The 11,610-nt window shown below is 38.1% G+C and overlaps 1 protein-coding gene across 1 annotated transcript in view; it reads right to left on the reverse strand.

Annotated features, from left to right (window-relative positions):
• Positions 1-11,610, reverse strand: part of LOC107730588 (interferon-induced helicase C domain-containing protein 1-like) — a 38,380-nt gene that overhangs the window by 955 nt on the left and 25,815 nt on the right. The window contains exons 8-15 of the mRNA XM_016541446.1: positions 10,773-10,877; positions 8,386-8,509; positions 3,763-3,978; positions 2,845-3,101; positions 2,555-2,704; positions 1,259-1,420; positions 988-1,181; positions 745-838 (exon numbers count right to left, since the gene is read on the reverse strand). Of these exons, the coding sequence (XP_016396932.1) occupies positions 745-838; positions 988-1,181; positions 1,259-1,420; positions 2,555-2,704; positions 2,845-3,101; positions 3,763-3,978; positions 8,386-8,509; positions 10,773-10,877 (1,302 nt within the window). The remainder of the gene's footprint in view (positions 1-744; positions 839-987; positions 1,182-1,258; positions 1,421-2,554; positions 2,705-2,844; positions 3,102-3,762; positions 3,979-8,385; positions 8,510-10,772; positions 10,878-11,610) is intronic.

An 11,610-nucleotide genomic window follows, 5' to 3' on the forward strand; every position in this document is an offset into this window, starting at 1 on the left:
TGAGTTTGTTTCTTCATGGGAACAGATTTGGAGAAATGTAGCATTACATCACTTGCTCACCAATGGATCTTCTACAGTGAATGGGTGCCGTCAGAATGAGAGTCCAAACAGCTGATAAAAACATCACAATAATCCACAAGTAATCCACACCACTCCAGTCCATCAGTTAATGTGGTGTGAAGTGGAAAGCTGCGTGTTTGTAAGAAACAAATCCATCATTAAGATGTTTTAGACAAGACAATTGTTTCACTGGAGAAAGCAATATTATGGATAAAGGACTCATATTTTAGCTGAAAGCAATGCTTTGAAGTTAAAAATTCATTAATGATGGATTTGGATGGATTTTTGATTCTCAAGACATTAACTGATGGACTGGAGTGGTGTGGATTACTTGTGGATTATTGTGATGTTTTTATCAGCTGTTTGGACTCTCATTCTGACGGCACCCATTCACTGCAGAGGATCCATTGGTGAGCAAGTGATGGAATGCTGCATTTCTCCAAATCTGTTCAGATGTATATACTAACTCAGCAAATTTTACAATGTGTAGCAAATTTTCAGTTTTGGGTGAACTATTCATTTAAGCTAAGGAAGTTTTTTGCATTATCGTGGTTATATGAAGTTCACAGTTGTGTAATGTTTTTGAGAGCGAGTCGAACGGAATTCCAAAACCAAACCACTGTTATGCTCAGCAGTAATGCAAAGAGTGTTTATTGGAAGGGAAGAGCTGAAGTCAGCACGCACCTGTCCGCAGTTTTTGCACGCAATGACTCCATTGGTCTCATAGTCCAGGAGTCGCTCCTGTAGTGATGCATTCTCTCGGACTGTAAACAGCTTACTGCAGACATCAACAACATTTATTTTTACTGATTTATTACTGTCTTCACCACCACCATCATCATGCAGAATAAACATGATTTGTATCATCAGTGTACATATTTCTGGATTTTCTGAAGAAAAAAAGTATTTGTGACTGTGGGTTTTTACCTAAATTGCTTTGTGACATTGACATGGTGCATGTTCTCTATCTTCTCAATGTCTTCTCCAGAGCACACGAACACACTGCACTGCCTGCAGCTCAGGCTGATTTTAGACGGCGGTTCTTTCATCATTCCCTTCTTCTGTTTCTTCTTTATCTTCACCTTCTCCTCCATTATGGCCTGCATCTGAAACTCTCTGGTCTACACAAAACCAAATAACGTTCCTTTTAAGAGTATATGAGGTATATTGGAGTGTATTTATTGAAGTAGATTCTCACTTTCTTCTCGTAGTCGGCTCGATTCATCTTGCACACTTTGGCGATGGCTGTGCTCATCATTTTCTCTCTGTATTCGTTAACACTCTCTCTCTCTGCCACCCCAGATCCTGCCTCCGCCACCAGCGTGTAACTACTGTCCTCCGCTCTTCCTCGACCACGGGCCTGCAGAGAGAGAAAAACGGTACTTCTTGCATCTTCATTCAGAAACGTCAGCATGAGAATACAACCTCAAAAACCAGAATGACTTCAGTTTGTTCAGTAAGACTCTGATCGCTTTATTTGTCATGTAAGTAGTGATAGACTGATATATTAGACACCAGGCTGAATCTCCCAATATTTGGCCATTTTAAAATAGTTCAAAAGTTTGGGGTCAGTAAGAATTTTTTCTTTTTAAAGAAATGAATACTTTTATTCAGCAAGGATGCATTAAATTGATCAAAAGTGACAATACAGACATTTATAATGTTACAAATTTCAAATAAATGCTGTTCTTTTGAAACAAACGTTTTTGAAACGTTTTCATCAAGAATGTATCAGGGTTTCCACAAAAATATCTGTTTTCAACATTGATATTAATAATTAATGTTTCAGTGAGCAGCAAATCAGCATATTACTATGATTTCTGAAGAATCATGTGACACTGAAGACTGGAGAAATGATGCTGAAAATTCAGCTTTGCTTCACAGGAATAAATTATATTTTCAAATATATTGACATAGAAAATGGCTATTTTAAAATGAAATAATATTTCACAATATTACTGTTTTTACTGTATTTTTGAGCAAATAAATGCAGCCTCGGTGAGCATAAGAGACTACTTTCAAACCTCCCAAACTTTTGTATTTTTTGTGAATTTGGAGTAAATGTTGGTTAAATAATGTATGAGCATCATTAAAGTAAATTATTAAATTAAATGTATGATTTGGTATAATTAAATTGGATTATACCTGTATACTGTATATACGAGCAATATATTGCCACACTGTATTTGCGTTGGCCATTAAAAACATTTTCTTTGATTATGGCTGTTTAAATTTGGTATCAGAAGTTGGTTATGAAAATGATGAACCCAGACTTTAGCTGTAGACTGCTTAAACTGAATGTTGAAAACTTTTAGTTTGGTTCCTGTAACATATACATTTAAGTGCTGCAGATGTGAGATGTATGAAACCGGCCTGAGAGCCATATGGTGTCTATCTAAAGTAAATATTGATTGAAACAAATAACACAAACTACAAGCCCTTAGAAACAGGCCAAAAGAGTGTAGCATCATGATGAGCATCTTCAAAAGTTCACCTGAATCATGGCGATCTCATTGGTCACAAGGCAATAGCGTATGACGAAATTACATTCGGCGATGTCCAAACCCTCTTCTGCTACAGTGGTGGCTATTAGCAGATTGATTTGGCCATCACGAAACTTGTTCAGCACGTCCTTCTGCTCTGCCTGTAAATGGCAGGACAGTATTTTATTAAAATCCACCAATGCATGGATTTAACTAATGCAAAATATGCCACTAATGCAACCTGGAACAATCATTTAAATGAATGCAGACACATTAGTTCCTGAGTTTGAGAGTGACTTACAGCAGTCATCGGTTTCACCACGCTCTGATCTCCTCCACCGATCAGATAGCTGGCACTGACTCCCACTTCATCAAACTTGGGGTTTTCTTGAATCCACTGGCAGAGAGCGATGGCGCTGAGGCGGGTCCGGGTGAAAATGATGCCTCTCGCTCTCTCTCTGGTGCTGAATTCCTTCAGGATGTTGGTTTTCAGTTGGGCCAGATTGTTGTTTTCATACTGCGGCTTTCCCATCAACTCCTGCAGCTTTGCTTTATTGTCTGTTGAATATTAAGAGAAACCGATACAAAGAGTAAATCAGCATTACCCAACAATATGTTTAGCATGTCTGGACACATTTTAAAGGAATAAACAACAGTGTTGCTTTGGTAATATTTAATTAATATTTTGAAATGACTTTTCACTTATTTTCAGTTGAATAATTTCAGTTTTCATTTTTTAATTTTAGATTAACTTCCCCGAATTTTTTTCCCACCACCATGTCCCTTTAGGGGCTCCGTAAGAACTAAATAAACTAAAAACTAAAACATATTAAAAACTATAGATATATTTTTTTTAAAAAAAGCAAAAATTATTAAAAATTACAAAAACACAGCAACAAAGTTTAAACTAAAATGAAAATGAAAACAATATATAAAATAAAATCTAATTAAAATGAACAAAAACTATAGTAGTATATTAGTGATACTAAAATAACACTGGTTAACAATAACAACACAAATCCAAACATACAAATGTTGTCATAATTTGCTCACTCTCATGTTGTTCCCATGCTTATTTTCTTTCTTACAGTATAAAGCATCATCCACTTTCAACGAAAGTGCTCATTAAGCATTAAGCATTAATGGATCCCATTAAAAGACTAGTTTCGGTGTATTAAAATATAGCATCGGCTCTAGTTTGTGTGTCCATTTTTGATACCTTTGAACAAAGTGAAGAGGAATCGCTCAGTGTCTGTGATTGTAATGGTGCCTTCCTCATCGGGGCTGGATTTGGTCTTGAGCTCTTCGTTGTGATATTTGTCAAGGAAGCGGAAGGCGTCTGACATGCGTATGGTGTTGCTCTGATGAAGAGCCTCGTTGTATTGACGGAGATGTTCAGCGCACACGCGCACCATCTGATTCTCTTCCTTAGCAGCTGGTGAACAACACAGACAGGCAATATTTATAAAAGAGTTCAACAATATAACTCCTGTTACGCCCCAAGATCAGCCCATTAAGGTCCTTCATTTCATAGTCCACTCATTGGACTATAAAATAAAGTATCTGGCCCATCCATCATTTTGTTTTTCTGAATTTGGAAGTAAAAATCTCATTCTTTTTCACCACAGAGAAAAAATAGCAATAATTCATATTTAAAACAGGCTTACCATGAATTCTGATATGCAATTTCAACGTCATTTTTAAGCAATCATATTTAAGTTACGTCATTTACAACGAATCTCCCGCGAGAGACCGGTGCCGTTTTTCCTGGAAGTTCACGATGAACTCACCAAGACGTGGCGCGGCCCTACTCACTCCAGTTCGCTCGCAGGCCACCTCGCTTCAGAGGCATTATTCAAACTTCAGTACAGGACAGCAATGCTCACATTCTCTGGTCTGAAGTGCAAACTCTGCTTCCAAAAGAAGCTGTGGAAATGGTTCCTCTAGCGAACATCGAGTCAGGCTTTTACAGCTGCTACTTCCTCATTCCCAAGAAAAATGTCGGGCTCAGGCATCTGAACCATGCGCTTATGAATCGGTTCAAGATGCTGACTTGGAAGCAGATCCTCGTGCAATATGCCCCGAGGACTGTTTTTTTTATCGGTGGATCTGAAAGACGCACAAACCGCTTTTGAGATTCGCATTCGAGGGGGTGGCTTACCAATATACACTCCTACCATTCGGACTGTCTCTGGCCCTTGCACTTTACAAAGTGCACGGATGCAGCTCTTTCCGCTCTGAGACAGATGGGAATACGCATTATGAATTACCTAGACGATTGGCTGGTCTTCGCCAGATCGGAACAAGAACTCATCGCTCACAGGTTGCTGCTGCTCAGCCACCTGAAGCGGTTTGAGCTAATAATTAATTTAGCCAAGAGCTCTCTGTCTCCCAGTGAGTAGTCTTCTCGAGGACAGTTATCGATTCTGCCCAGATGTGGGCAGGGGTTACGCTGGAATGCTCCCTGATAATTCAGCGGCATCATTCAGACTTGGGACTTCACGTCCCCTCAGGGCTTTCAGAGGATGCTCGGCCTCATGTCAGCCGCTTCCTCTGTGATTCCTCTGGGCCTGCTTCACATGCGGCCCCTCCACAGTATTGGTTCAAAGCCCATGTCCCGTCCCACGCTTGGTGCCTGGAACCAAGGGTCAGACATGCTGAACATGGACAATGTGGCTCTAGGAGAATGGAGACTACATCCCCAAACGGTTCAAATGATCTGGTCTGTCTTAGGCAGGGCAGAGGTGGACCTCTTCACCTCAGAAGACAACTTTTACTGCCCAGTTTTGTTTTCGAAACAGCAAGATGCCCTGCCCCACGATTGGCCCAGAGCTTGCCTGTATGCCTTCCCCCCGGTTGCCCTGCTTCCTCAGGTCATCAGAAGGGTCAGTGAAGTCAGATGCTCAGCCCTCCTGGTGGCCCCACTCTGGAGGAATCAGATGTGGTTTCCCAAGTTGATTCAGCTGCTATCGGCAGCCCCTTGGCCGCTACCACTGAGGAAGGACCTGCTCTCGCAAGTGAAGGGCATGATTTGGCATCCCTGGCCAGAGCTGTGGAGCCTTCATGTTTGGCCCCTCGACAGGAGTCTTTGCAGCTCCCTGCGAGTGTTACTAATACCATTTTGGAGGCTAGAGCTCCGTCTTCAAGACGTCTTTATGCCCTTAAATGGTCAGTTTTCTCTGACTGGTGTGCAGCACAGAATGAGGACCCATGCTCTTGTGACGTGCCCTACGTGCCAACCTTTCTACAAAAGCTGATGGATAAGGGGAGCACCCCCTCCACGTTTAAAATATAGGTGGCAGCCATCACGGCGAATCATTATTCTTTTAGTCATTAAGTTTCTGAGGGGAGCTCAGAGATTGAATCTGCCTCGCCCTCATAATGTGCCGACTTGGAACTTATCTGTAGTCCTCAGGGCCCTTCGAGCCGCTCCAGTCAGCTGACTTGCGGCCTCTGTCACTTAAGACTGCCCTCCTTTTTTAGCGTCGGTCAAGCGAGTGGGTGTCCTGCAAGCACTGTCGGTCAGTGCTTCATGTCTGAGTTTGGGCCTAACAACTGCAAATCATACATTTAATTTAATAATTTAGTTTAATGATGCTCATACATTATTTAACCAACATTTACTCCAAATTCACAAAAAATACAAAAGTTTGGGAGGTTTGAAAGTAGTCTCTTATGCTCACCGAGGCTACATTTATTTGCTCAAAAATACAGTAAAAACAGTAATATTGTCATCCTCAAACCAAGACACGGCTATGTGCTTAAAGTGTTCTCCACTCTGTTCAGAGCACAAGTCATCACCTTTTTAGCTCTTCCCAATTCAGAGGATGAGCAGGGTCCTAATCCACTCTGCCCGGTTCGGGCCCTTAGAGTGTGTGTTGATTTTTATTGGTGATATCTGTGCGGCCACTGGCTGGTCGTCGTCATCTACCTTCACCAGGTTTTATAACTTGGATGTCCCTACCCTGCAGGCACGGATTTTGTCCTCCTAAGTTAGGTTTTGTTATGTAGTCCTCAGCCTACGTGGCTTGGGTCTCATTGTTAGCTCAGACTTATAGGAGCCCTCAGTACGTGCGCTTCAGAGCTGGGCTCGCCAAGTGGCTTCGTTCTGCACTTGCTTATAGCACAGCGCTATTGGATGCGTTCCCCATAAGCTTCAAGCAATGGAACGTGAGGGACCTTTCAAAGGGAACGCTCTGGTTACTAACGTAACCTCGGTTCCCTGAGATAAGGGTGTGAGTGTTGCGTATGCTGCCGTGCTATAAGGCTGCAAACGAATTGATGACTGTCGTTTCAGTCGAAAGATTCTGATGAAATGGCACTCGGAGCCGACTTATATAGCGGCCGCCCCCCGTGGGTGTTGAAGCGCCATTTGTTAGTGCAGTTACACAAATGTGAACAAATCAGGCTTCAGTATCAGGCTAAACAGGAGTTTCCCCATTAGTGACAAGTGATGCAACGCTCCTTCCCTTATATTAGGAAACTGAGGTTACGTTATAACCAGAGCGTTATTATCGTTAACTCAATATACAACTCAAACCATAAAAGATATTATTTGAAATAAAATAAACTTTAACTGAAATAAAAATTGAATATAAAAAAACTTAAACTTATTTTATTTCAGCTAGTTGCCAAGGCAATATGTTTAATTTTAAAAATGTAATTTGAAGTACTAAAATAACTAAAACTAAATAACCTAAAACCTAATAAAAATAAAAATAAAATAATTATATATTTATAAAAAAACTAAAAAAAGACAAAACACAACAAAATTCCTAAAACTTTAACTAAAGTTAAAATAAAAACAGAAAATATAAAAATAAAATCTAATTCAAAATATTAACAAAAACGACAATAGTAAATCAATGATACTAAAAAAAAAACTAACAAAAAAAAAAACCTAATCAAATTTGAATAGTTTTTGAGCTCTGTACTAGAATACTAGTCAGTCATAACTAGTCTTTGAGGATGTTTTTTCTCCTCTATCATTTTGTATAACTACTGGATCTGTTCAGTGATTCTGAATGTCTGAACACAATTGAGAAACTTTGTTGGAATTCACAGTGAAATAATAGTCGCTTCCTATAAAAACAGGAAAGAGACTGTGGCTTACTGTGATTACTGTGGCTTATTGTGACACATTTCGCATGAGTGCATGACTGTATATGAAATTCTTATCATGACTTCAGCAATATGGTGGTTAAATCATGGTTTCAGCAAAGACGGTTGGAGGCAGAGGACACACAAAGAGAAACCACATTTTAGTAGGAGCTTTGCAAAGATCCAGTGGTTACTGGGTTTTTGGAAATAATATATTTATACAGTTGAACTTACAAATAAGTGTGTAAGACGAGATCAAAATAAGTGTGCAAGATAAAAATGTTCAGATTTAAATTTCTTCTCAAATACTTTCGAGTGGTTTGGCTGGTTAGGATCTCCCCATTAGCTGTTAGACATTGTTAATACACTATCTGGCCACAAAAAGACTTTCTGTTTTTACAGCTGTTGTAAAGTATCACTTTTTTTTTTTAAAGCAGCATATATATATATATATTGCAGATATTTATTTATATTTTAGTAGGAGACCAGTGAGAGATTTACACTTAAAACTGTGTAATGGTCTTATATTTTCTCTGTCTGCTGTATTTGACGTCACAGCTCATAAATGAAGCTTTTAGACTGTGCGTTTTTGTGGTGCCACCAGGAATTTGTATTTATGGAAATTTATATGGTGCCTTTAAAATGTTAATTTTCATGACTTTTTCCTGATGTTTCCCGGTTTCCAATGACCCAGTAAACCTCCATATTATCTGAATGTCTTTGTAAAAGGCAGTAAACTCACCGTTCTGCTCTTTCTGTACGACCCACTGTTCGTAGTTTTGTGTGCCGGGCTCACAGAGGAGCTTCAGGTCTGCGTGTTTGTGGATTTCATCCATTATCTTCTTGATCACGTCTCCAAACGGGTCCTTTAACATGCCATAGACACAGAAGGTTTTTATTGTTTCACGTTTTGAAATTATCCACATCTAAATTGAATATACCAGCATCATAACCGAAGAGTATGTATGCTTTCCTGCATTAAGGCAAGAACTTTAAGTCTTTAAGTTTTTGTATTGTTATTGTTTATACAGATTTTTCTAGAAATATTTAAACAAGTATTACATATGAAGTGTGTCATTTCTGCGCTACTATAGTGGCACCAAAAAGAATTGCAAAAATCATGACTGTTTTCAAACAAGTTTAAGATAAATTTCAAGAAGAATGTTCTTAAGTGCAAATCTTAAGAACACTCTTATTTTCTTAAGAATGTCTTTTTATTTTTTTTCTTAAGAAGAGAATGGCAGGCTTTGGTGTTATCTGATTGTATTGCGGTTCTTCACAAAGACTGGCTGATCAACTCAAACACATAGCATTTTCATTTTTAATGCATTGTCTTGATAGTTATTTTTAAAGGATTGTCTGTTGCATTCATCTGCGCTCCATCTTTCTTGCACTGTGTATGGCTGCTTTCATATGTGCTGAATGCTGCCGAAAGTTACGTCGTAATTATACATTTAAAAAACAGGGTCCCAATTTGACTAGTCAGTGAGTTGTTATATAATGCTAACTTCGAATTCACCAAAAAGTCACATAATCATCATAACTTGATCATCGTTTACATTATTTATCATTACTCATGCACATCCCTATATGATATGTATTATATGTAGCTAGTGCAATGCAGTAATGCTTAATTACAGCAGTTAATTTTAAACAAACCAATAAATTAATTAAACATGTTACTTTTGGGGCAAGTTGGAGGTTATCCAAACTTTAGAAGGTTATTTACAATTATTTAAAAAAATAATAATCTTAAGAACAGTTCCTAACAATTCTTCTCAAGAAAACAGAAAATAGCAGATTAATTTTTGTTTTGTTTTGTTTTGTTTATTCTTAAGAATGTTTTGTGAATCGGTGGTCGGAAAAATACATTTCTTAACCTAAATTCCAAGAAGTTTTTAAGAATGTTCCTAAGTGCAATTCTCAAAAAACTCTTAAGAAGTTCTCAAATATTTTCTTAAAAAAAAAAATCGTAAAATTGTTCCTTTTTCTGACAGGCTTTGGTGTTTGTATGACTGTTCTTTTAGAAGACTCGCTGATGAACAATTCGTTTGAAACAACCCAGTAAATTCATTTAACATCTTACCTTTGGGGATTTAAGACATGCTGGAGGTTTTCCTATCTTTAAGAAATTATTTACGATGATATTAAAGAAGATTCTTTGAAAATTTTGAACTTTTCTTAAGTTCTGTCAGGACCACTATCATCAAAGATGATTACAATTAGCATACAGTTTGGATTGGCGGTATGGTTCTGTTCTGGGCAAGAACTCCCTGAGCATCCATGCAGCCTAGCATGGACGAGAGCAGGGAGAGCAGTGATAACCCCCCGCAGGGTAAACAGAACAGAACCAAAATAAATGTATTGCAGATATCGTTAAAGTTCAATCATTTTATGTACACATTTTAGAATTAGTCTGATTCAAAGGAGAATCAGAAGGCTGAATCCTGACTGACAGAGGAGGAGCTGGGGATGGAGGAGGGTAATTAGCTATTAAACTGCTGATAATACTGAGGGACCTTATATATGAATGCTTAGATTGGTGTCGTATTCCTATAGGCTGAGAGTCAGCTGATGCGAGCTTGACTAACGTGACCTGCCAGAACTAACGCTACGCTTGATTTTTGTCATAAGAACAATCGTAAGAAAAAGATAAGAACTTTCTTATATAAAATAGTTCACCCAAAAATTTAAATTCTAACCAAACAGTTGATGGACCTCATTGACTTCCATAATATCGAGGGGGGAAAAAATACTATAAAAGTCAATGGCGTCCATCAACTGTTTGGTTACCAACATTCTTCAAAAATATCTTTTTTTTTTGTGTTCAACAGAAGAAAGAAATTCATACAGGTTTGCACCAACTTGAGCGTTGAGTAAATGATGACAATTTTCATTTTTTGGGTGAACTATCCCTTTAAGAAGTATTTTGGGAGTATAAAATAAATATACATAACTTTTTCCTCTTAAGTAAGAAAAAAAATTGCAGTTAAGAAGAATTTTATTCTTAAGAATGTTTTGTAAATCCAGCCACTGACAAACATACTCCCATCCCAAACTAGTGGTGCAGAAATGACACACTTCAGCTTTATCATGAGGCTTATTCAATGACACATTAAGTGGAATTACCTCCTTCCTCTCTTCTGCTTTTGCAATCCTTTTGTATGGTGTTTTGGCTTCCTCTTCTTTGAAAGTCTTTGTTTTTATTGTGAAAGCGTCCAAGTTTGCACAGATCTGTAATGAATCAAAATAATGAGACATACTATTGAACTCACAGTTCCAGTTTTGAGATGTCAACAGATGAACTGTGAAATGATCAATAGCATCATTCATCAGTGGACATAAACTGACCTTGAATGATTAAATAGCATTTACACATAGCAAAACATTTGTTTTGTCTATATATTGTCATTTGATTCTTGAATTATCAGTTAGAATCACTCTTTTTGACTCGTTTAGTAAAAATATCCAGTTTATATAGGAGTCATTTGATTGTGAATCAGACTACATTGGGTGCGCTATACAGTGTTTGTTGTTTGCATTTTTGTTGTTCCACTTCAAATGCAGATGTATTTAAGATCTGTTAATGTCTTTTTTTTAAGGAAACCCTATCTTAAAGGGGTCATAAAGGGGTCAATTTTTCCTTTCTCTTTAAAGGGTTACAAGCTCTTGGTGCATAAAGAAGATCTGTAAAGTTGCAAAGACTAAAGTCTCAAATCCAAATAGATATTCTTTATAAAAGTCGACCACGCCTACCTAAAACGTCTCGTTCTAACACGCCCCCACATGTCCGAGTTTTGAGCAGTGTAGAGTAGCACTTGTTGTTTGTTGTTTATACGATCACAAATGCAGACATGGTTTTATGTTTACGCAGCGCGATACGCAACGCAACGCGTAAAAAGACCGTATAAGTCATTATAATCAGTAATTATGTCCCCACTGGATGCAACAAATGCCTCATTTGTAA

Source organism: Sinocyclocheilus rhinocerous, unplaced genomic scaffold, assembly GCF_001515625.1.
Source record: "Sinocyclocheilus rhinocerous isolate Xijiao unplaced genomic scaffold, SAMN03320098_v1.1 scaffold818, whole genome shotgun sequence".
In the NCBI taxonomy this organism is placed as follows: domain Eukaryota; kingdom Metazoa; phylum Chordata; class Actinopteri; order Cypriniformes; family Cyprinidae; genus Sinocyclocheilus; species Sinocyclocheilus rhinocerous.